This window comes from Rhinopithecus bieti, unplaced genomic scaffold (genome assembly GCF_001698545.2).
Source record: "Rhinopithecus bieti isolate Rb0 unplaced genomic scaffold, ASM169854v2 scaffold_36008, whole genome shotgun sequence".
Taxonomy (NCBI): domain Eukaryota; kingdom Metazoa; phylum Chordata; class Mammalia; order Primates; family Cercopithecidae; genus Rhinopithecus; species Rhinopithecus bieti.
This window is the reverse complement of record NW_016816204.1, coordinates 384,534-410,386: the sequence shown is the minus strand read 5'-3', so window position 1 is coordinate 410,386 and position 25,853 is coordinate 384,534. Positions and strand designations below refer to the sequence as shown.

The 25,853-nt window shown below is 43.7% G+C and overlaps 1 protein-coding gene across 1 annotated transcript in view; it reads left to right on the top strand.

Annotated features, from left to right (window-relative positions):
* VCL (vinculin) overlaps nt 1-24,281 on the top strand; it is a 122,362-nt gene extending 98,081 nt beyond the window's left edge. The window contains 12 exon segments of the mRNA XM_017854552.1: nt 175-374; nt 1,694-1,822; nt 5,416-5,565; nt 7,910-8,018; nt 9,145-9,447; nt 11,277-11,401; nt 13,030-13,215; nt 15,943-16,146; nt 18,372-18,438; nt 18,441-18,574; nt 19,031-19,135; nt 22,123-24,281. Of these exon segments, the coding sequence (XP_017710041.1) occupies nt 175-374; nt 1,694-1,822; nt 5,416-5,565; nt 7,910-8,018; nt 9,145-9,447; nt 11,277-11,401; nt 13,030-13,215; nt 15,943-16,146; nt 18,372-18,438; nt 18,441-18,574; nt 19,031-19,135; nt 22,123-22,269 (1,859 nt within the window). The 3' untranslated portion in view covers nt 22,270-24,281.
* The last annotated feature ends 1,572 nt before the right edge of the window (nt 24,282-25,853 follow it).

Below are 25,853 nucleotides of genomic sequence, written 5' to 3'. Positions count from 1 at the left end.
GTAGTGGGAGGGATTGCTTGAGCCAGGAGGTCAGGGCTGCAGTGAGCTGTTGTTATGCCACTGCACTCCAGCCTGGGTGATAGAGCAAGACACCACACTGCAACACACTGCAGAATGGCATTGTAATTGTCTCCTCTAGGTCTTACGAGTTTCATTGTTTTTCTCTTGGTCTAGGTCAGGCTGCCATCCGGGGGCTTGTGGCTGAAGGGCATCGTCTGGCTAATGTAATGATGGGGCCTTATCGGCAAGATCTTCTCGCCAAGTGTGACCGAGTGGACCAGCTGACAGCCCAGCTGGCTGACCTGGCTGCCAGAGGGGAAGGGGAGAGTCCTCAGGCGCGAGCACTTGCATCTCAGCTCCAAGACTCCTTAAAGGTAGAAGTCAGGGGCACATATCATTTTACTTTTTATGCTTCCTATTATTGAAAGATGAGGGAAGGAAGAGAGAGGTTTGAAAAATACATAATTTCTGGCGTCTAGGGAAAATGAAAAGAGTGTGACCAAAGATACAAGGAAATCTGGAGCTTACTAGGAAAAAGCTTGCTGGTATATAGTAGCAACTAAATTTGTTTTCCAAATTTCACTCAGTCAAGAGCCCTGTTGTGATTTTGCTCTATCCACATATCATCTGTACTTTTATTTAGCCAATATTTTCTTAAAATGGACTTCTTTTAAAACTTAAATTTATTTAAGAGAAAACTCTGTGGCCGGGGCATGGTGGTGCATGCCTGTAATCCCAGCTACTTGGGAGGCTGAGGTGGGAGAATCACTTGAACCTGGGAGGCAGAGGTTGAAGATCACGTCATTGCACTCCAGCCTGAATGACAGAGCGAGACTCTGTTTCAAATAAATAAATAAGTAAAATAAAACTTTGTAATAATCCTGAAATCTTGGGTTTGGTAAACTAGTTGTATTTTTTCTATTATCCTTTAAAAGAAACACATAATTATTAAAATAAAAACATTTGCCCATGTAACACCTAAAATTATCTCAGGTATCACCAGCTAATTTATGCTGCCCACCTTGGGAAACAATGAGGGTGATGGAGACTTCTTTGTATAAATCCAGAAAACTTAAATCGGACTAAATGTGATGACTATGAAAAGAGCTTGTTCATGGCTTCTAAGAATACTCTTATTTAGACCCATGTTTAGAAATTGATACAGATATTTGTTATTGAGTTTTTCTAGAAAACTTAATTGAAAAAACCTGGATTAAAAAAGTTCCCATTCTTGATTTCTTTCCTCTTAAGATAATAAATTGCTTAGAAATTTGACACTACATCCACCGAACAATCCTTACAGTTACTGTGATCATTATCAGGCCCTGCCAGCACTGGTAATGGTATGGAACTCTAGGTCATCTCTGGGCCTTCTTTGGGCTCAACCTCATGATTCTCAGTATCATTTCATAGAGGCCACCAAGAAAGGAAATAGGATTCCTTGATTGAGTAGAACAATCTCTAGGGACATGTGGGTCATGTCTTATTTCTTCTACACCACTAATGTCTTAGAGGGCAGGATTCATAAATTACATCTGTTCTGTAATAGCTCAGTGCTTTGTACACAGTTAACAATAAATATTTATTGAATGAAAGACTGAATAGATGAATGAATGTCAGTGAAGTAAGGGCATTAGTAGATATGCTTTGAGGATATATCTGGACATTTTCATATGTAAACAATGTTTTTAAGGATCTAAAAGCTCGGATGCAGGAGGCCATGACTCAGGAAGTGTCAGATGTTTTCAGTGATACCACAACTCCCATCAAGCTGTTGGCAGTGGCAGCCACGGCCCCTCCTGACGCACCTAACAGGGAAGAGGTGGGTATCTGAGGTCTTCCATTTTTCTGTTGGCCTGCGCTATAGGTATACGTAAAGTTGAAATGTGATTACAGTGTACATCAGGATCAGTGGTTGGGAAACTATAGATGAGGGGTGGAAGAGCTGAACAGGGAAAGCCCTACCATCTCTACTTTTAGTCTCCACATGTATCAGTTGGGAATATCTTTAGTTGCAAGCAAGAGAAGGCCTGACCATCAGAGATGAAAACAACCAGGTTTGTTTTCATCACAAACCAAGAAACATGGAAGTTGGTAGCTTTGGCATTGGTTCAGCAACTAAATATCATGAAAGCTGGCATTTCTGTGATTTTCTAGGTCATTTTCTCAGGGTGTGGGATGGCATCATGTTAAAGGCAGGAAGAAATGAAGAATGGGGGTACTCCAGTCACAACTGTGCCTTTTGAGTCAGGATGATCTTTTTAAATCAATTGATGTCATTCTTATACTCAAACCTTTCCAATGACTTCCCACTATCCTAGAGTAAAACCAGAGTGCTAACAATGAAGAGAATTGCCAGTGATGTGCTGGTAAGCCAACTCTCCAGGAAAACAAAAAATCTTGATTTGTAATGTTTGTTGATTTCCCTTATGTAAATATTCCCACGGTGGCTGTTTCAACATGAAGTCACTGAAACCTAAGTTGGGAAGAGATGGACATATTTGGCTCCTGTGAGCTGCCATGAGTCTGTACAAGTGGCTTCAGCACACCACTGGATCTGGTCCCCATCCACTTCTTTGCCCTCGTGTGGTACCACGCTTCCCCCTCAGGCTACATCTGTATATACCTCCTTGAATTGTATTCCTAGTGTGTGTTTATATGTTCTAACCTTGGGGCCTTTGCACTTGTTTGTTCCAGTCTTCTCCAGATAACTATATCTATTAGTTACTGTCTTCAGCTTTCTACTGAAATACCACTTTTGGGTGACCACTAAGATAACAACCCCACCCCAACTACTATCTCCATGGATTTCTTCATCTCCATATCCTACTTTTTTCCTTAGCATTTATCAACATTTAATGTATTTACCCATTTTTCATTTTTGGTTTGTCTGTCTTCCTACCATTACCATGAAAACTCCATACAGGTAGGGACTTTATTCTGTCATTATCTTATTCCCCCTTCTTGGAACAGTGCCTGCCACATTGTTGGTGCTGAATGAGTGAAAATAGAGGCTTTCCTAGAAATTGTCTAGGAGAGCTTTGCTATGCCTCATTGGCTTGAACTCTGTCTCATGACCACCAACTGCAAAGGAGTTCAGGAAAGCGAGTATTTGGTTTTCCAGCCTTTATAGTATTGGCAGCGAAGGAGAAGGGGTTTGGGTCAGGTACCCAAGACAGTGTAGAACTGGTAGGTGGAGGTTTTTGTTGTTATTATGTGACGATTACCCCAGTTTTCTTTCTATAACCTGAGTTACTAGGCATTTCAGCTAATTGCTCCCTTAGGCTGAGATGATTTGCTATTTTTTTCATTCTAGACTTCTCTTTCATGCTAGTAGATACATCTAGGTGGGCCTCTACACCTATAGGCTTCCTAGTTACCTCAGCATATGTTGTCCTTCTGTTCTGTCTTGGAAATTTGTGAGTTGTCATTGACTTTTCCCTTCCCCGCACCTGTTCATACAAATAAACAACTAAGGTATGCTCATTTAATCTCACATCCATTTTCTGTTCATGTTGCCATAGCTCTAATTCTGTTCCTAGTCCCCCGCTGCCTGTATGATTGCATAGCTCTAACTGGTCTTCTTTGACTCCTTCACTAGGCCATCAGTCAAATAAAAATATAACCTAACTCTGACATTCTGCTTAAACCCTTCAGTGGTGCCTGCCCTTTCACAGAAGATAAGGCCAGAGCTCTGTGATCTAGCTCTGACACTTCCGATACCTGTTTCCTACAAACTGCTCCCTCTCATTTCTGGCCCTAGCTATACCTAGTTGCTTGTGGTTTCCTGCATAGTCTGTCTTTTCCATGTCTTTGTTTTTTCTGTGTAATTATCTTCCCCTTCTTTTTTGGTGAATTACTATTTATCCTTCATCCTACTATCCTTTGCTTCCTAGAGAGGTTAAGTGCTTTTTCTTTGCTCCTGTAATATCAGTGCTTAGCTTTATTATTGTACATAGCACACTGTATTGTAAATCTGTTTTCGAGTGCTTTTTTCTCACTGGGGTGTGAGTTCCTTGAGATGAGGATATTGTGTCTTACTCATTTTTGTATCCTCAGCACCTGTCTCAGGGTCTGGCACATAGTAGGTACTCAGTAAATTTTGGTTGAGTGACGAGAAAAGCAAGTTAAGCAGTTAGTTAAATCAGAAGGAGCAGCAGTCATGGTCTGGCATTGAGATGGTCAACCAAGGATATTAGGTAGGTAAAAGCCCAGGAGATCCAGAGTGTGGGAGAACAGCTACGGTGAAAGAACTGAGGCTATGAGAAGGAGGCTAGGAGATCAGGGATTTTAGGCAGAGATTCTCAGCATTAAATGGCAGGAACCCATGTAGCTGAATCCAAACAAGAGGCCAGTGTGGGTAAGAGACTTGAGAGGATAGACACAGAACAATAGCAATGATATTGGAACTTGCTATTGAACCAAGAGACCTTTAGAGATTGTCTAGAGCCAGAAGTGGTCTCCAAGTTAGGCAGAAGGAGACAAAAGAGAGGATGCATTCCACCAGGCAGCTGCAGACATGTTCGTGTAATGTATAAACCTGACCCAGTGCCGTTCGGAAGCATCAGTTGTAATAGTGCGGTAAGTAATTAACTGAATGTGAAGACTAAATAACCCCCATTCTCAAAAGCTTATCTTCTAGTTTGAAGAAGATAAGCTTTTGCAAGAATCTATTCTAACAAATGACCAAAGATCTCTTGCTATTTTAGGTAAGTTAAATAGTCCCCTCCATGGTATGCAACCTTGCACAGTGAAAGGAAACGTTTTTTAAAATTTGAGAACTGAATGAACAATTAAATAGATGGTTTTGCATTTGGGGTTAATAAAAGTCAGTCATCCTTGCCCTGAGGCCTAAGCGTGAGCACCAGCTATTGTTTTTCCCTTGGAGGTCAAGGGTAGAGTTTTTACAACATTAATGGTAATGGGATATATGAAGGATGCTGCTCTGGGGAGGCTGGAGCTTAGTTTAGGAAGGTGTGGATGTTCTTGGCTTTTAACGTACCCAGCCACCTACAATAGAGTCTGGAGTGGGTTTGACTATCTTCTTCAAACTAGAAGATAAGCTTTTGAGAATGGGGGTTGTTTAGTCTTCACATTCAGCAAATTACTGCAGAGTATATAATGCTCTTGCTTGTACCTGGTAAGCACTGGTTGAACTGGAAATGAAGGGTATGTGCATGTGTGTGTCTGAGTGTGTTTGTGTGCATTTGCAGATGATGGTGATGGCTAAACGTTTGAGGAGATCCATCAAGGCCAGGATTTGGAGTTTGACTGTTGTTTTATTATCTAGGGTTTGATGTCATCTCTAAAGTCTTTGAGCAGTTGCTGCCCCTGCTTAAAGGAAGAGACTTTTTGTTAGGCTGCCTGACCCATTTGATTGAAATAAATGTTCTTAATGTCTGTTTTTTCTTCAAGGTATTTGATGAGAGGGCAGCTAACTTTGAAAACCATTCAGGAAAGCTTGGTGCCACGGCTGAGAAGGCAGCTGCGGTTGGTACTGCTAATAAATCAACAGTGGAAGGCATTCAGGCCTCAGTGAAGACGGCCCGAGAACTCACACCCCAGGTTGGGTTTTGCTCACTCCTCATACAGTGTTCAGTAAAGAAAGTTAATTACAGAACAGTTCCTATACATTTTTGAATACTTCATGTAAGATGGCATAAGAAAACATATACAGGCCAGCACAGTAGCTCACACTTACAATTCCGGCACTTTGGGAGGGTGAGGCAGGAGGACTGCTTGAGCTTGGGAATTTGAGACCAGCCTGGGCAATATAGTGAGACCCCGACTCTACCAAAAGAAAGATTAGCTGGGTGTGGTGGTGCATGCCTGTGAACCCAGCTACTTGTGAGGCTGAGGTGGGAGGATTATTTGAACTCCCAAGGTTGAGGCTGCCAAACTGCCCCACTGCACTCCAGCCTGGGGTGACAGAGCAAGACCCTGTCACTGTCTTTATACATTTTCATAACGTTTGAATTTTTTTTTACAAAGACTATTTATTAGTTTTGAAAGTAGAAAAAGTTAGTAAAGCAATCCCCTTGCCACATATACGCATAACTAGGAAAATATTTGGATAATCTTTTTTTTTTTTTGAGACAGAGTTTCGCTCTTGTTGCCCAGGCTGGGGTGCAATGGCGCAATCTCAGCTCACTGCAACCTCCACTTCCTGGGTTCAAGTGATTCTCCTGACTCAGCCTCCCGAGTAGCTGGGACTACAGGCACCCGCCACTAGGCCTGGCTAATTTTTGTATTTTTAGTAGAGATGGGGTTTCTCCATGTTGGCCAGGCTGGTCTCAAACTCCTGACCTCGTGATCTGCCCACCTCGACCTCCCAAGTGCTGAGATTACAGGCATGAGCTACCGCGGCTGGCTTGGATAATCTTAAGGGCTACTTTGTTTTAATTTAGGGTTTATATATTTTCTCCACATCTTTGTGAGAGTTTTTTTTTTTAATTAATTAATTTTTTTTTTTATATTGAGCTGTTTCTACAACTTACTTTCTTTTTCCTACTTATTGTGTAACAAGGCATGGCTAGTAAGTTTGGGAGCAAAAGAAGATTGGGAAAAAAACAAATTGGACAGTTATGAAAAGTCTACTATGTGATAGGTTTTCTTAAAATATTGGCTCAACATTAGTGCAATGTTTGTACAATTTTTCTTCTATTCAAATTATAGAAAATTCATTATTTTTTCATTTATTTATTCAGACATTTATTGAGTGCCTGTGATATAGTCAGAACTATGCTAGACTTTACAAATTTGTGATACTGTGAACTTGTGAGGAGATATGGGGGAAATGAGCATGTCTCTTAATCATTAAACTTTTGCCCATGTGGTATGTTAATAAATTAGATCCTCTTGTTCAGCTTTTTAACTTGTCCAACTTTTAAACAATTTTTTAAAAGCTACAAGCATGTCTAACACTCCTTAAAAGCTCCCATAAAACATGGAACATAAAACACAATTTCAATATGAAACTGAGATTCCTAAAAAAGAGAAACAGGAATCTAGACTTATAATCTAGGCCTTTTTCAATTATAGAAAAAATGAGGACTCTGGAGACAGATCTGGACTTGAGTCCTCTGTGATCTTTTCTTTTCTTTTTTTTTTTTTGAGACGGAGTCTCGCTTTGTTGCTCAGGCTGGAGTGCAGTGGCATGATCTCGGCTCACTGCAACCTCTGCCTCCCGGGTTCAAGCGATTCTCTTGCCTCAGCCTCCCCAGTAGCTAGGGTTACAGGCATATGCCACCACACTCGGCTAATTTTTTGTATTTTTAGTAGAGATAGGATTTCACCCTGTTGGCCAGGCTGGTCTTGAACTCCTGACCTCAGGTGATCCGCCTGCCTCAGCCTCCCAAAGTGCTGGGATTACAGGCATGAGCCACTGCGCCCAGCCGAGTCCTCTGTGTTCTTGATGCTTCGTCTCTCATCTGTAAAATGGAGCTAACTCCTTCCTAATGGAGTCTATTTGGATTAAGAATATGCATGTACAGCCTGTATCTTACCTGATATGTAGCAAATGTTAATCCTTTTTTTCCCCAAATGCTGTTAAATCAGTTTTGAGTACTTTTTGGTATCTTTCTTAATGGTGATTTTTAAGATGGATTGATACCAAGTGTTTAAACATATGCCAGTTTTGTGTATGTTCTTCTGAAGTATCAAGTGGACACTCATTTACTTTGTCACTTTATTACCTTCTTAAAATAAGTCTGTGATGGTAAAACCTTCCCGTGAGGGCCCATTCTGGGGAGCTATTGAGACCAAACCTCCTATGTTCAGCCTAAAAAGAGACTTGCCACTTTCTGGCTTTACAGTGCCATCTGTAGGTAAAAAGGAGAAAGCTTAGCTGAAGGTTTGTATTTGGAGAGCGAGGGTGCTCTGGTGTTTAAAGGTGTTTTGTCATTGTCAGGTGGTCTCGGCTGCTCGTATCTTACTTAGGAACCCTGGAAATCAAGCTGCTTATGAACATTTTGAGACCATGAAGAACCAGTGGATCGATAATGTTGAAAAAATGACAGGTACAGTTTTCTATAAAGTTCTTGTTGTCTAATCCATGAAGAATGAGTTCTGAGAAATTGGAGTGGGACTGGTTCTGTTACTCAGCTGCCATTGGATAAAGGGCCGGTCATGTGCTCAGCAGTGTACTTGGCCCTGTTAAGGCTGCTGAGCAGTGGCGGCTTCTCATTCAAGCCTTGCAACTTTGTCAGAAGAGAGGCTCTTTGAGTCTCTTTTATTTTAATGCTGCCCTCCTGGCGTGATGTTTATTGTCACTGCTCCTATCTTCTCTTTGAATAGTGTCTTTGCCCAGTCTGAGCCCGAGTTTGGTTTCAGAGGCTGGGAGGCGGTATTTGTGGATACAGTAAGTGTCCCTGTCATTTACAGTGGGTTCACATTTCAAGGAACCACAATAGCTACCATTTAATACAACTTGTCTCAGAGTTTCCTCCAAGTTATCAACTACGTAGTTTTTTTAAAAAGGAGAAACCAACCACCAGCAAACCTGTGTCTGTGCAATTGAAGTGGCACCTCTGAATCGTCTTCATTCTCTGTAAAGGGAGAGATAGGAAAGAAGGAATGAGGAATGTAGGCTTTTCGCTGTCCCTGCAGAACCTGTTGTGACTGGGGTCCATGGCAGCCTGAGATGAAAGTGGAACTCCTGAGGTGTCTGAAGAGAGGTAATAGGAATAAGAAACAGGCTGTTAGGGTTACTGGAAGCTTCCGCATGGCTCATCTTGAGCACTACAAGCTGCCAACAAGCAACAGATGGCTGGGGAGTGAGACGGACAGGGAGAAAATATTATTCACAGATAACGTGGTGGTGATGCAGTGATGGTTTCAGACGTATTCCTTGTTTCCTCCCGATGTTGCATTTCTGGTTGTCTGGGGTGGATACAAGAAGGCTGGCAACCACGGTTGGTATAAATGCTGCAAATCCAGATGGGCTTTTGGACTGTGTCCTCGCCTTTTTTTTTTTTTTACTGTGGTGTTTACCTGGAAGCTTTTGATTATGTAGGAAGAACTTTGAGCTGAAGAAGAGAATTCTGGATGTTATACTTTCTCATGAGAAACTTGAGTGGATAACAGTGTTTTGGAGTTTCTGTTCTTCTAAAGTGAAACTAAGTTCCATTTCTGTTTTCCTAACAGGGCTGGTGGACGAAGCCATTGATACCAAATCTCTGTTGGATGCTTCAGAAGAAGCAATTAAAAAAGACCTGGACAAGTGCAAGGTAGCTATGGCCAACATTCAGCCTCAGATGCTGGTTGCTGGGGCAACCAGCATTGCTCGTCGGGCCAACCGGATCCTGCTGGTGGCTAAGAGGGAGGTGGAGAATTCCGAGGATCCCAAGTTCCGTGAGGCTGTGAAAGCTGCCTCTGATGAGTTGAGCAAAACCATCTCCCCAATGGTGATGGATGCAAAAGCTGTGGCTGGAAACATTTCTGACCCTGGTAAGCAATGCATGGCACTATGGCTCACCTCCACTGAGAGGTTAACTCAGGAAAGATAGTCAGGGAATATGTACCCCACAACCACCACATACAAAGTCTGGGGGCAAAAGCTATAGACACTTAGTTCGAGAATGCTAGATTAATCTTTTCCATCCAAATCTCTGCAGTATCAGCAGGCTTGTTGTATGTTAATTTTCTGGACCAACTTCTCTGTGCTTTCTGTTTTTTTTTTTTTGAGACTGAGTTCTGCTTTCTCACCCAGGACAGAGGGCAGTGGTGTGATATCAGCTCACTGCAACCTCTGCCTCCTGGGTTCCAGCAATTCTCCTACTTCAGCCTCCCGAGTAGCTGAGATTACAGGTGTGTGCCACCATGCCCAGCTAATTTTTGTGTTTTTAGTAGAGACAGGGTTTTGCCATGTTGGCCAGGCTGGTCTTGAACTCCTGACCTCATGTGATCCACCCGCCTTGGCCTGTTAAAGTGCTGGGATTACAGGTGTGAGCCACTGCGCCCAGCCTCTGTGCTTTTTTTTTAGACGGAGTTTCACTCTTGTTGCCCAGGCTGGAGTAAAATGGCACAATCTCACCTCACTGTAACCTCCGCCCCTCACCCGGATTCAAGTGATTCTCCTGCCCCAGCCTCCCAAGTAGCTGGGATTACAGGCTCCCACCATTACACCCAGCTAATTTTTTGTAGTTTCAGTAGAGACAGAGTTTCACCATGTTGGCCAGGCTGGTCTCAAACTCCAGACCTCAGGTGATCCACTCGCCTCGGCCTCCCAAAGTGCTGGGATTACAGGTGCCCAGCCTGTGCTTTCTTAATATGGTCTGGCTAAATAGCTCCTCACCTTGTTCAGTCATTATTTTCGAAAATTTTCAAAAGATGCATGATAACCAATTTACCGTCCATTTATTTTATGTAAGTGGCGTTAACTTCTCTTGGGCTTTTCTTAAAATGCATTTTTTCTCTGTAAAGCATTCTCAATTTCTATCAAATCTGGAGGGCTTAAGGTGATCTGTGGGTCTCCTAGGCCCTACACCTAAAAAAAATCTGGGTTTTCTTTAGGTGAATTTGGATCATATTTTTGGTACTACCATGGCAGATCATAATGGGAGTCGCTCCTTTGGTTGAAATCATCTGAATTTCTTCCTGTTTTGAACATCTGATGATTTCAATCTTGTCTGTGAGTAGGATGTAGTCAATGCAAGAGCGTAGGAAGGAGGGGCTCCCCTATCCATCTCTGGTTCAGGCAGAATCTTTCTAATATCCTCAACCCATTATCACTAAGGACATGCTTGGTTTCCAAAACTGGAGTTTCTAATAGTTTGAGTAGATTCTTGAATTCCAGGCAACTGGACAGAGTAGCACAGCTTAGCATAAGGGTTAACATACTGAATGCCAAGTAGAGCAAAGGAGTAGAGAGAAAGGTGAGAAGTACTTCAGGGAATGTATGTCCAATCTGAAACTGACATCTCCCATGTTCTGAGTTGGGCAGACTTATCTCTTGACTGTCTCATCATAAGAGAGGCGATGGATGCCACCTGAGCCCAAAGTGTTCACGCCCAGGGATCTCCTGCGTACTTGTTAGTTGTACAACCAAGAAGGCACCCTGAACACTAAAAGAACAGCTGGTTTGCGATGCTTCCAACGCTCTGCAGGCCTCAGGACATCTGCCTTGTCCTGCCTCCCTCCCTCTTCAATCACTGCCCGTGATGTTTACTGGCAGCTTCACATCCAGCTTTTGTTCATGGAACCAGTTCTGCTGCTGCACAGACAGTGCTTTGGGGCATTAATCCACCCAGCTGAAAGTGAGGGTGTCTTGTGTTTAGGACTGCAAAAGAGCTTCCTGGACTCGGGATATCGGATCCTGGGAGCCGTGGCCAAGGTCAGAGAAGCCTTCCAACCTCAGGAGCCTGACTTCCCGCCTCCTCCACCAGACCTTGAACAACTCCGAGTAAGTAAATTCAGAGATGCAAAGAACTGAGCAGGAAGGTGTTGAGACTGCAGCAAAAGAGAGGTAGATTGTGTTTTAGAGCCTCCATCACTAGGTGGCTTCGTTTAGCTTTCATTTGAAGCTTAGTGGGAGGCAGATCTTGATTTTCATTTCTAAATCCAGTGGAGTTATAACCTAGTGCTTAAATGCATGGGTTGTGTGTGTGTGTGTGTGTGTGTGTAGTACTGGTGTGTGTGGTAGTGGCTTGCTGTGATGGGGACTGGCTGCAGCAGAGGAGCTGGCTTTGGTTAGTGTGGATGTGATGAGTGATGAGGTAGCGTATTGTGGTAAAATAATCTGTACAGCTTGCAGTAAGGAGATTTGGTGTGTTCTTAGTTGATAATGGTAGAACTGAGGTGGTTGAAATCTTGTGTTGGTTCTTTCCTTTGACTTCTTTTTCTTAAGTAACAAAATACATGCTTTAAAAATTTTTTTTTCTCAACTATAATTTAAGATCTGTAGATACCTTCCCCACTACCCCCCGCAAGTACTGTGAATATATTTTTACATGGTGTAGGAAGAAACTAGCTAGGCAATATGTTGCAGATACAAATTCCAGAAACAGAAATAGTGATTATTTTTAGACACTTATTCTAACTAACAGTATTAGAAATACCTTGACTTTGTAAATAACCTATCAAGGCAATAATCTGATTTACTTTCCCATATTTAATGTCATTAAAAGATGTTAAGTTTCTAAGTTGGTTGAGTAAAAAATTGGGTCATTGCGCACACAGCTAAGGAACAGTGTTTCCCAGCCTTCAACGCTGCTTAGATTCTTTCCAGCTGGGCTCTTGGTGGGTGTTTAGAGCTGGGAGAGAGGGCTATTCCTGGGGAATGGCTTCTTATGTGAGCAACAGAGTCATGCCATTTAGAATCTGGATCTTAGAGGTCATTTGGTCTAGCTACCCCTCACTGACAGATGAGGAACCTTAGGCCAAGGGGAGAAGTTCCTTGCCTATGTAGCTGCTTTTTGGTAGAACGAGGACCAGAACTTACATCTTTTGTAGGGATTTTTTGAGAATCTTTCATCTGGTAGCACTGTGTATTATCTCCCTGGGATGCAGCCAAAACAGCAGCTGCAAGCCTTTTTTTTTCTTTTTTTTCCTTTTTTGAGACAGAGTCTTGCTCTGTCGCCCAGGCTAGAGCACAGTGGCATGATCTTAGCTTATGGCAACCTCTGCCTCCCGGGTCCAAGTGATTGTCTTGCCTCCGCTTCTCGTGTAGCTGGGATTACAGGCACATGCCACCATGCCTGGCTCATTTTTGTGTTTTTAGTAGAGATGGGGTGTTGCCATGTTGGCCAGGCTGGTCTCAAACTCCTGACCTCTGTAATCCACCTGCCTCGGCCTCCCAAAGTGCTGGGATTACAGGTGTGAGCCACTGTGCCCGGCCACTGCTAGCTTTTTGTAGAGAAACCTGCTTCTGTTGAGATTAAAGCAGGTGGTCCTTGTGGCTCAGTGTGGGTGGTCTTACATGGAGTGAATGTGGATGGATTTTCTAGGGATACTTTTTAGAAGAAACGAAAGAATTCCAGGGGTGGGGGGTAATTTTAGGACTTTACTTACAACTTGTTTTCTCTTTTTTAGCTAACAGATGAGCTTGCTCCTCCCAAACCACCTCTGCCTGAAGGTGAGGTCCCTCCACCTAGGCCCCCACCACCAGAGGAAAAGGATGAAGAGTTCCCTGAGCAGAAGGCCGGGGAGGTGATTAACCAGCCAATGATGATGGCTGCCAGACAGCTCCATGATGAAGCTCGCAAATGGTCCAGCAAGGTAAGTAGTGAAGCTTTTCTTGTTGAGAAAGGATGTCTTCTCAGAAAGGATGAAGGACCATGTGCACAGCCCAGAAAGAAGAGTCTATTTGGAGTCACCCTCTGTCTCTCCTTTGGTTCCTGTGTTGCCAATAGCATGTTCCTCTTCTTACCTGTGGTTTAGTGAGATGTTTCTTGTGCCTGATGGTTTCTCCTTCAAGCTGCAAGAGCCAGAGCCAGGGTGCCTGTGATTTGAGAAGAGGGTTCCTGTCCTCTTTGTCCATTAGAGTGCCAGCTGCCTTGACTTTGGCATTGCCAATCTTTCTTGTAACTGCAAATGTTTTTAGATGCTACATTGCTAATTATTAGAGCTCCAAATATGAATTCTGTGGGCTGTGCTAAAGCTAGATGCAATGTTTGCATTTTCTCTTTTTTTTCACAGAAGCAAGTAGATTGGTATCTTAGAAGCCATGTGCTTTTGTCCTTTCTCAGAACCACTTTACATCTCAACTCAAGACAGCTCCAGGCTGTCTCTTACTCAGCAAATCTGAAGGTGTAAATATTTATGTGGTTGGTAAAAATATGGATGCTACAGCAGTCTTGCCCTATGAATAACTTTTGCCTATTTTCCCCAAATGATGAAAAGTGAACAGTAGCTTTTCTAGATAAGAGGAATACTATTGCTAACCTTGCAGTGAAAGGTAGCTCTTAGTTCTAAACTGTTTCTAATATGACCCTAGATCTTTTTTCTTTAATGTTTTTAGGACCCTAGATCTTTATTCCCACCACCTATTTGCCTTTATTCTTTGCACATCCTCAAAGCTTTCAAGCACTTGTGCCAACTGTACTTCCTCAGGGACCTCCTGCACCTGCAGCTGATCTTGGATTTTTTTCAGGCTGGGAAATTCACATTGGTTTTTAACACTGTATTTTGCTGAACTGTTAGCTGTGAGCCCAGGTTCTAAGAAGGAAGGGAGACTTTGCTGGTGTTCGACCTGACCTGTAGAATTATTTATAATGGTATCTCTCCAACTGCATGTGGCAGAGTCCCACTGTGCATGGGGAGTGGGGGAGGTGACAGTGAAAATGTTAAAGGAAATTTAAATTTCATTACAATGAACCAAGATACACTATGCAGAACAAAAAATATACATGAATTATTTGAAACAAACAAACTTAAAAGCAGACGGTATTGGCCCACATTACTTGCCCCACTCTGCCATTTGTGGCCAGAAGTCCTGAGGTCTGTCTCCTGAAGTGTGGAACATAAGGAGTTTGCTGACTTTGAGTTGTGTGAAGTCAGACGCTACTTGAACCATGTATGTACTGGGCTGGGGAGGAATATATGTTTGTGTGTCTGTCAACCTATCTGTCTCTGTACACTGTGGGACTCTGAGCCTTAGCAGCAGTGAGCTGGCTTTTCTTTTGAGCAGCAGAGATGGGTCTTGGCTGAGTTTAGGCAAGAGTTTAGATGGTACCTGAACCCCTTGTTGGCCCTGAATCCTCCAACATCGTCACCCTTTGGAGTCAGGTTTCGTGTGCAGGATAAGACTTTTAGGAGTGATAACAACCTCAAAGAAAATTCCATATAAACTACTTCCTCTTGAGTACAGATGTTTGATGTAAAGAACCTGTGTTCACTATTCTTCGTATAAATAGTTTGGCTTCGTTGTGGCAGTTTTTAATTTTCTTTCCACGTTAGTCTATTTTCAGCATCTGGCTTTTATAATCCCCATCCCTGGTTCTAAATTCATATTCTCTCCATCATGATTCTCATTCCCAAATGAGCACCAATTTTGGCTTCTGCGAGCTCAGCTGCAGTCACTTGCCAAGTTCACATATTATTCTATCTGTGAACTAGATAAGCAGTTTGGTGTGAGTGAGAACCTATTTTGCAGGAAGTTTAGGTTGTACCCAAGGAGAAGCTTTCTGAGTTGGTACTAGCAATGGATGCAAAAAGAGATGGTAGAAGCTTTGCCTTGGAAGACCTTGAGGGGATAGAGAGCTGGTCTGATGTGTGGGTATTCCCTGAGATGGGTGGCTGACGAGGTGGCTTCTTGAGGCTTCTTACAGCTGGGTGACGGTGGGGTACTTAAGTTCTCTTCACTCACCATTGTGTTTGTTTTTCCTGCCTCTTTCCTAGTTTGGTATTCACTACCTCTGATGTATCATTTTTAATTCTGGGACTTTTAACTCATGAAGGAAATAATCTGTGTCTGGCAGCTGCAGAGATGACCCAAGTTGCCTCCTGTGTCCCAGGAAAATGTACAACAGTGACCACATGATCCAGCAGTGTTCAGTTTGTTCCGTTCAAAGTAACTAGTGTGGTTGCATTTACTTTTTCTCTCTGGATTCCTTTTAAAGGTAATTTGCTACTATCGTTTGGTTGTTTGGCTCCTCAGAAATATTCTGATGTGAGAATCACTCTTGTCAGGTTTAACTTTAGTATCAAGTATATTAAAGAAATGGATGCCACTTGCTTTCTTGGTGTAAAGATTTCTCCGGAAGCCCTTTGCCATCGGAGTGAGTCCCTTTTCTTCTCTCACCATACGGTGGCTTGGGCTGAATAGCGCTGGAGGCTGAGAATTCCCCCTTCTGTGAAGCTTGGTACACAAGGCTCCTAGAGAACATATTTCTTTCTCATCCTAGGCAGGCTTTGGTCACTAAACCAGCTGAAGCCCAGTTTCCCAAGTCCTATTGCTCTTACTAACACTATCCCTGTTTCTCATCCTTCCCGCCATCGACAAAGCCGGGCATCCCAGCCGCTGAGGTGGGTATAGGTGTTGTAGCTGAGGCAGATGCGGCCGATGCTGCTGGGTTCCCTGTCCCCCCTGACATGGAAGACGATTACGAACCTGAGCTGCTGTTAATGCCATCCAATCAGCCGGTCAACCAGCCCATTCTGGCCGCGGCTCAGTCCTTGCATCGGGAAGCTACCAAGTGGTCTAGTAAGGTACTGATCAGCACCCCCAGTTGGGGGCTGCTCCATATGCATCCGGCCATGTGCAGCCTTGACACATTGCATCACTCATGATCTGTGCTGGTCCTGTGAGTCTGAGCAGGGCGGGCATCTGTCTGTCTGCACCATGTTGTTAGGACTGGCTTCACAAGTTTGATAGGTCTGCTAATGCCAGATTAATTGGACTGCATTTATGTTTGGGGAATGAAGAGAGATGGGGGGTCACTTTTTGAAAGGATTCCTTTTCTTACTGAGTTTGTGGCCATCGTTGGAACTTTAAACCGCTTGGGAAGCCGTGGATGCATCTCTCAATGACTTCCAGGTCAGGAACCATGGTGGACCATTATGAGGACACCTGGCCTGACCATTGAGCTTTGCCTGCTCCCGACTGACCCCTCACTGATGGCTCAGGGAGAGCTGATGAGGGTGAGAGGCAGCTTTATATGGCAGGGTCTCTGGGGGAGGACTGCATGCTGCCCTGCACTTGGCTATGTGGCAGATGCTGGCCTTGATGGGAGTCCACAGAGAATGGGGCCTCACTGACTGCCTGTCCAGGTGTCTCAGTGGGAGGGAGTGGGAGTGGGAAATGGAGTACTCAAGGCCACAAGACAGGCCTCCATAGAACTTTGGCCTTGAGGAATGAACCAAAGCTAGTTTGGAGAGTAGGGGGATTGGGATGATCACTTTTCCCTTTAAAGGTGGCATGCTGCAAGAAGAAAGGCTTTGAAGAGTGATAGGTAGTAACTAACCATGGCACTATGCTATCTTCTAACCAAGGTCATGGGGTCCTGGAATGATCCTAGGTCTGCACGAGAAGAGGTAGACCCAGAGGACCTTGTCTAACATGCCCTTTGCTTCTTGACTTCTTCCCATACCTGCGTTCTCTCCGGCCTCAATTACTGCCTGAGATGTTACACCCTCCCAGCATAAATGATGAACTGCTTCATGGTGCCTGTGGAGGCCTTTTGCAGAGCACCCTGCAGTGGTATGGTTTGTGTATGCCTCACTGCAATGTAGAGAAATGAAGGGCATGAGGGGAAAAATGACGAGGGCCTGGCCTTTTAGCTAGTTTTGAACATTGCAGTTGCTATGACTTGGGGTTGTCAGCAGCCAAAAGAGGAGCTTTCATGAGATGGGCACAGAATAAATAACTTGTATGTTTCTTTTTTATGACCCATGAGGGTTTTAGTAAACTAAAATGCCAAGTCTAAGATAAACTGCCATTCCTTGGAGTGAGGGTTCCATTTATAACCTGAATCACGACTTTTATTTTCCTGATGCCTTCCCTTGCATCCTCTTTGCTGAAAATTCCTTTAAATGGAGTCTTCACTTAGCTGAGGGGACTGAAGAATTGATTCTTTACCCTTTTTTTTTTTTACATGGGAAAATTTACATGGGAAAAATTAAAGCAACATGTTCGTTCAGGTTGATGGGACAAATAAGGCAGGAGGATTGCTTAAGCCCAGGAGGTCAAGGCTGCAGTAAGCTGTGATTGCACCACTGCACTCCGGCCTGGGTGACAGAGTGAGACCCTGTCTTAAAAAAACAAAACAAAACAAAACAAAACAAAAACAAACCAGAGGGCTAGCCAGAGCAGGCTAGATCAGAAAATATCTTTTTTTTTCCCCCCTCACCCAAGCTGAGAATAGTTACTTGGGGTTTGACATTCTTTAGCAAGAGCCCTTGGCTGCTATTTGCAACAAGGGTAAGCATGAAGAGGGTGATTTCAGCATTTGGAAAGGCTCCTCTGTATTTTTCCCCTCAGGCCAGCTCTACTGCTTTCTCCCTATAGAAATGAAAGTGCCTATTTAACCAGCTACTTGGCCCTGTCCCCAGTTTATTGATATGATTAACCTGGAGATGCCAAAGTGCTTGTTCAGTGCTGTGCCTGGGGTGCACATCTTGCCCTTTCAGACTAATGTCTGGGTCTTCCTTTTTTTCAGTCAGGAAATGTCTCTCTCCCTCTCCTTCTTTCCCCCTCCTCTCTCCTCTCTTCCCCCTCTGTTTCTCACACTGCGTGCTTGGGCGCGTGCCCTGTCTCATTCTTTTTTTTCCTCCAGTGCTATCTGTATCACTCAAGAACGGCCCTTTTCTCGTCCTCACCCTTCCGGAGGGATGCTAAGGTGGCAAGCTCCCTCCTCTTCTCTGCGCTTCTCCTTCCTTCCTTAACATGGCCAGAGCGTGGGCAGAGCTCACACTGTATCTTTGCTTCCCTGTAGGGCAATGACATCATTGCAGCAGCCAAGCGCATGGCTCTGCTGATGGCTGAGATGTCTCGGCTGGTAAGAGGGGCAGTGGTACCAAGCGGGCGCTCATTCAGTGTGCCAAGGACATCGCCAAGGCCTCAGACGAGGTGACTCGGTTGGCCAAGGAGGTTGCCAAGCAGTGCACAGATAAACGGATTAGAACCAACCTCTTACAGGTACTCGGGGAAAGAGGCTGCGTGCGTGTATGTGTGTGTGTGTGTTGGAGTGGGAGGGTATGAGAGGGAGAAAAGCAGGAGAGAAAACTAGGTAAGGGAGAAAGGGGCACTTCACCGGGGACAGAAATAGCAGAAAGGAAAAAACACAAATGTACTGGGAAAGACAGATTCAGGAAAGGTTACTTCCTAATCAAATGAATGCTTCCATTTCTGGAGAAGGGGATTGTACTGACCCTAGGGAAAAAAACAAGTGGAATTCTGCTGCTTATTTATCGAGTGCCTTCTCTGTGCCAGCCACTGGGAATACAGAGGTAGGTAAGTCTTGCCTTCAAGGAGCTTGTGGGAGGATTGCTTAAGCCCAGGAGGTCAAGGCTGCAGTAAGCTGTGATTGCACCACTGCATTCCAACCTGGGTGAGGCAAGCAGAGAAACATACCAAATTAAACTTTCTCTTTAGGTATGTGAGCGAATACCAACCATAAGCACCCAGCTCAAAATCCTGTCCACAGTGAAGGCCACCATGCTGGGCCGGACCAACATCAGTGATGAGGAGTCGGAGCAGGTACGTGGCAGCTGTTTTGGTTTCTGGCTGGCAGCTTCTGTGCTGTTTTGCAGTAATTTAATTCCACTTCGGGGAAATTTTACCTCTGAATCAAGTATCGAGTATTCAGTATGTGGGATGCACTCAGACTCTCTCAGGAGGGGAAAGTCTGTGTTGGATAGATACATCAGAAATTTGGAATTAGGGCCAGGTGCAGTGGCACATGCAGGTAATCCCAGCATTTTGGGAGGCTGAGGCAGGAGGATTGCTTAAGCCTAGGAGGTCAAGGTTGCAGTAAGCTGTGATTGCACCACTGCACTCCAGCCTGGGTGACACAGTGAGACCCTGTCTTGAAAAAACAAAACAAAACAAAACAAAAAAACAAACCAGGAATTGGGAACCAGGTGTGGTGGTGTGCACCTGTAGTCCCAGCTACTTAGGAGGCTAAGGCAGTAGGATCATTTGAAACCAGGAGTTCAAGACTAGCTTGGGCAAGATAGCAATCAATAGCCCATCTCAAAATAAATAAATAAATAAATAAATAAAATAAAAGGAATTTGGAATTGCTCTTGGGCAACTATTGTCATTTTACAGATAGGAAACTGAGGTCTAGAGAGGTTAAGTGTCTAAAATAATACTGTGGATCAGTGGCAGTTAGGACTCCACTCAGTTCCTTACCCTTGGAGTAAGTTTGGCTCTTTTGAGGCCTCCAGTGCCTGTTCATTTCAACTCACTGTATGTTTCTGGCTGGAGAGAATGTCTGCTTTTCAGCTCTCTGGGTGTTAGTGCCTCAGGGAGAATGAATAGTGCAGGCTTTTCAGGGGCATGAGGTAGTTAGGCCTGTGCTGAGACTGAAATGACAGCTCAAAGGAGGTGCTTCTCTTATATTCTCTTTAGGTTTCTCTGATAGAGATAGAAATAAGGATGCTGAGAAGGTTCTCTTAAGCACTGCTTCCTGCATATACCTTGGCAATTACCTCCTGAAGTTTGTCCTCCTTCCCAGAATCTTGGCCCAGGTCTTTCAGGAAACCCTCATTTGAGCACCCCTTACTCTCCTTATTTCCCCTCCGGGAGGCCCTGCTCTGAACCAGATTCCCAGATGGACTGCCCACACAGGGCTCATCACACATGAGGTACAGTTTTGTTGGACTAGCCACACAGGGCTCATCATACATGGTGTAAGGTGAAGCACTGTATTAGGTGTTAAGGGAGTTTAAAAAATTAAAAGACACAATCCCCCCCACGCCCCTTGGGGAACTCAAAAATAGTTTGAAAGAACAACTGTTTCTGATCTCTAGGCCAGGAGATAGGGTCCTGGGGCACTTTAGAAGAAATAAGGTGGCCATTCTTTTTGCCATTATTTTGCTTCTGCTACCATATTCTAATCCAACAACTCTCACCCTAATCCTCTCTTCTCCCAAACCATGGGAACTGTATCTTCACACCTAACTTCCATATATTCTATATAGGGTTTGCACACTTGGCTGTTTCTATGTCATGTGCTCTCTTCTGTCCAAAGAAAGATGGAAAAAAATAGGGAAGGAAGGATAAGACTGAGATTCAGGCCTAATCACAGACTTAATTAACCACTAAAAATATGCCTTGAGAATATCTATTATGTGCCATTAAATATTTCAGTTTTAAAAAGGGTAGAAATTGACAGTATGGTAGAATGGAAAAAACACAGGACTGTTCGGGAGGCTGAGGCAGGAGAATTGCTTGAACCTGGGAGGCGGAAGTTGCCGTGAGCTGAGATTGCACCATTGCACTCCAGCCTGGGCAACAAGAGCGAAACTCCATCTCAAAAAAAACAAAAACAAAAACAAAAAACAAAACCCATACGACGTAAGTCAGAAATCTTGAGTCCTAATCCTCACTTTATGAATGTCTCTGGGCCTGAGTCCCATTGCTGACCAAGTGAAAAGAACAACTGATGAGGAATTCCAGTCCACAATTACACTTACCAGAGCCTGTGAAACTGAGTGTACAAATTTTATGCATGTGTGCATTTTTTCTGGGGGAGAATTTCCCGCCTTCATTAAATCCTCAAATGATGTATGACTCAAAAATAGCTAAGAATTACTGGGCTGATGAATTGCCAAGATCCTTGACTTTCTATGGTAGAATACCAATGTGATTTCAGTCCTCTAAGTTTGTGTGTTTGAAAGATTAACGTATTTAGATTTTCATGGGTTTAAAGTGGTTGGCTGCTTGGTTTGTTAATTTGGTTGTTTTTAAAATTCGTTAATATTTATGAAATACCTCCTGTGTGCCAGGCACCATCCTAAATACTGGGGGTATAACAGTGAACAACACTGACAAAAATCTACTCTGTATAACTTAAATTTTAGTGTGAAGACAGAAAAAAACCTCAAAACTCCCAAACAACCTAGGTAAAATATGTAGTGTATCAGTTAGTGATCATAGGTTCAATGGAAAAAATAAGGCCAGGTGCGGTGGCTCATGCCTATAGTCTTAGCACTTTGGGAGGCTGACGTGGCAGATCACTTGAGCCCAGGAGTTTGAGTCCAATCTGGGCAACATGGCGGAACCCCATCTCTACAAAAAATAAAAAAATTACCCAGATGTGGCAGCATTTACCTATTGTCCCAGCTGCTTAAAGGCTGAGGCAGGAGGATCCTTGAGTGCAGGAGGCAGAGGCTGCAGTGGCCAAGATCCCACCACTGCACGCAAAGATCTGAAGATGCAGTGGATCCCTGAGGAAAAAGCAGTCCAGGTAGAGGAAAAGTAAGTCCTGAGGGAGAAGCATGTTTGAAGACCAAGAAAGAGGACATGCTGTAGGCTATCTGAAGCCACAGTACACAATCAGCGATGGCCAGTTTTGGGTTCTTTTTGGTGATCTGGGAAAACCCCTAGTGATGCAAGCAAATATGGGGGATGCCAGCTACCAGTGGGGTTAACTGCATCCTACTCCTGGCTGAAACCTATTTTAGAGACAGGCCTACATCAGGGACTCTGGGTAACAGACGGTACCTCTTTCCTTGCAGGCCACAGAGATGCTGGTTCACAATGCCCAGAACCTCATGCAGTCTGTGAAGGAGACTGTGCGGGAAGCAGAAGCTGCTTCAATCAAAATTCGAACAGATGCTGGATTTACACTGCGCTGGGTTAGAAAGACTCCCTGGTACCAGTAGGCACCTGGCTGAGCCTGGCTGACACAGAAACATCTATTAAAAAGAAGGAAAATGATCTGAGTCCCAGGAGCTGCCCAGAGTTGCTGGGAGCTGAAAATCACATCCTGGCCTGACACATCAGAAAGGAATGGGGGCCTCTTCAAATTAGAAAACATTTATACTCTTTTTTCATGGACACTTTGAAATGTGTTTCTGTATAAACCCTGTATTCTCAAACACAGTTATACTTGTGCACCCTCTATCCCAATAGGCAGACTGGGTTTCTAGCCCATGGACTTCACATAAGCTCAGAATCCAAGTGAACACTAGCCAGACACCCTGCTCTGCCCCCTTGTTCCCTAGGGGACACTTCCCTCTATTTCTCTTTCCTTGGCTCCCATTCACTCTTCCAGACTCCTGAGACCCAGGGCCCAGGCAAGTCAGTTACTAAGAGGAAAATTGCTGTGCCTCCAAAAATTGTTTTGAGCTTTCCATGTTGCTGCCAACCATGCCTGCCTTCCCCGGGCTGTGCTACCTGGGTCCTTTTCAGAAGTGAGCTTCGCTGCTACAGGGGAAGGTTGCCTCTGTGGAGCCCCAGCATATGGGGCCGGGATTCATTTTCTGCCCTTCCTCAGTTTAATCCTTTTAGTTTCCCACAATATAAAACCGTATTTCACTGTCAGGAAGAAATCACAGAATCATGATTTTGCCTTTACCATGCCCCTGAGCAATGTCTGTGCTAGGGAAACTTCCCATCCCATATCCTGCCTCAGCCCGCCAAGGTAGCCATCCCATGAACACACTGTGTCCTGGTGCTCTCTCCTGCTGGAAGGGCAGAGTAGCCAGGGTGTGGCCCTGCCATCTTCTCAGCAGGGCCACTCCCGGCACTCCATGCTTAGTCACTGCCTGCAGAGGTCTGTGCTGAGGCCTTATCATTCATTCTTAGCTCTTAATTGTTCATTTTGAGCTGAAATGCTGCATTTTAATTTTAACCAAAACATGTCTCCTATCCTGGTTTTTGTAGCCTTCCTCCACACCCTTTCTAAACAAGATTTTAAAGACATGTAGGTGTTTGTTCATCTGTAACTCTAAAAGATCCTTTTTATCCTTTTAAAATTCAGTCTTAAGAATGAGTGCTTGTCCCCTAATAGTGTTTAATGGCAAGGCAGCCTTGTCTGAAGGACACCTCCTGCCTAAAGGAGAGTGGTATTTGCAGACTAGAATTCTAGTGCTGCTGAAGATGAATCAATGGAAAATACTACTCCTGTAATTCCCACCTCCCTGCAACCAACTACAACCAAGCTCTCTGCATCTACTCCCAAGTACGGGGTTCAAGAGAGTAATGGGTTTCATATTTCTTATCACCACACTAAGTTCCCACTAGGCAAAATGAGAGGGCAATGTTTCCTTTTTGGTACTTACTACTGCTAAGTATTTCCCAGCATGTGAAACCTTATTTTTCTCCAAAGCCAGAACCAGATGAGTAAAGGAGTAAGAACCCTTGCCTGAACATCCTTCCGTCTCACCCATCACTGTGTGTTAGTTCCCAACATCGAATGTGTAAAACTTAAGTTGGTCCTGTACACTCAGGCTTTCACTATTTCCTTTAAAATGAGGATGATTATTTTCAAGGCCGTCAGCATATTTGTATAGTTGCTTGCCTGATATAAATGCAATATTAATGCCTTTAAAGTATGAATCTATGCCAAAGACCACTTGTTGTTTTACTAAAGATTTACTTAGAGGAAATAAGAAAAATCATGTTTGCTCTCCCGGTTCTTCCAGTGGTTTGAGACACTGCTTTACACTTTATGCCGGATGTGCTTTTCTCCAATATCAGTGCTCAAGACACAGTGCAGCAAATTTAAAACAAACAAACAAAAAAAAAACAACAAAAAAAAGACACCATCCCTGAATGATTAGAGAATCACCGCTAAAAAACTACATTTATAAGCTAGGATTTGTTATATGCAAATATTTTCTGCCTCTTCTTTTGTTCTGTTTAAAACAATAAAATGCATTTGTATAAATAATGCTTTCAATGATGGGTATGTTATTTTAGCAAGAACTTTTAGGTCAGGTTTCTCCTTCGTTTTGATGAACAGCCAATGAAACTAATCCTCAAGATCTGGAAACTAAAGATTTTTATTTAATCCAAATGTTGTATTGGAAGAAGAAATCAACGGTGGTATATTTACTTAACAAGGATGTGTGTGATACAAGACAACTCTGGGGATTACACACTTGAAGGAATGGAAGTGGCAAAGGTTAACAGTAGGCAGAAAGCAGCTGGATGAAACAGTTTGTTTTCATCTTAGAAGGTTCTAGCTACCTGTGGAGACCATCACTGTTCCCTGAAAAGCTGAAGTCGTTAAGTTTGTAGGAGTACCACAGGTCCTTCCCCCGCTGCAAGACAGAGTCTTGCTCTGTTGCCCAGGCTGCAGTGCAGTGGTATAATCTTGGCTCACTGCAACCTCTGCCTCTCGGGTTCAAGCAATTCTCCTGCCTCAGCCTCCCATGTAGCTGGGATTACAGGCGTGCACCACCATGCCTGGCTAATTTTTGTATTTTTAGTAGAGATGCGGTTTCACCATGTTGGCCAGGCTGGTCTTGAACTCCTGACCTCAAGTGATCCACCCACCTTGACCTCCCAAAGTGCTGGGATTACAGGTGTGATCCACCATGCCTGGCCACACAGGTCTGTTTTTCATATTCCAAAGCCCAGTATAGAATAAATAGGGTTTTCAGGGATACACCAGAGCTATAAGGCAGAGATAGCTTTGAGGGACATAGTCCTCTTCTTCCTTAAAGAAACACTGACTAAAATAGTAGGAGCAGGTTTTTAGAGTAGAGTTGGGACATCACTGTTTTTGCCTGATTTTCTAGATCTGAAAGGGGTAATGTCATTAAAGGGTGATGATATTGATATTTAGTGTTGCCAACTGCTATTATCACTGCTTTATCTTGGAAAGTTGCTGACTATAAAGACAGATTCCAGCCTGTTTGAGTTAAAGGAAAGTTCAAGGCTACTACTGAATTAGCAGAACTGTCTTGTTTTTGCCATTTACCATATGTTCACTGGTGCTGCCTTCCTGCTGCAGTATAATCATTTTCTCAGATCACTTGCCGCTCAGGACAAGATCAGCATTTTCCTGATCTTGTTCTGTATTTGTTCCTGATTTTCTACTGTAGCACCACTTAAGAAATGAACCTATCACAGGAACTCCCTTTGGATAAAATAATGTGACTCCCACACACTGGAAATAATCATCTACTTCATTTGTTCTTGATATGCTCCCTTGCGAATTGAGAACTAATGGATCCAGGATTAGCTGTAACTCTGCTTGAAAAATATTTTACTACTACTAAGTATTCAGGAATCTTTGTATCAGTAGGTGGTGGTAGTGATAGAGAAGGGAGCTTTGATCACTAATCTCTCAGACTGTGGCCAGAATGGTGATGCTTAAGCCAAGTATGAGTGGCTATTAACATAACGAGGTTAGGGAAGGAGTACTGAGAAGTGTTTTGCAGCAACACTCACAGCTTGTGTGATGATGCAGAAGAAAATGTGATGATGTTCATCCTGCTTTGACAATGAGCCTTGC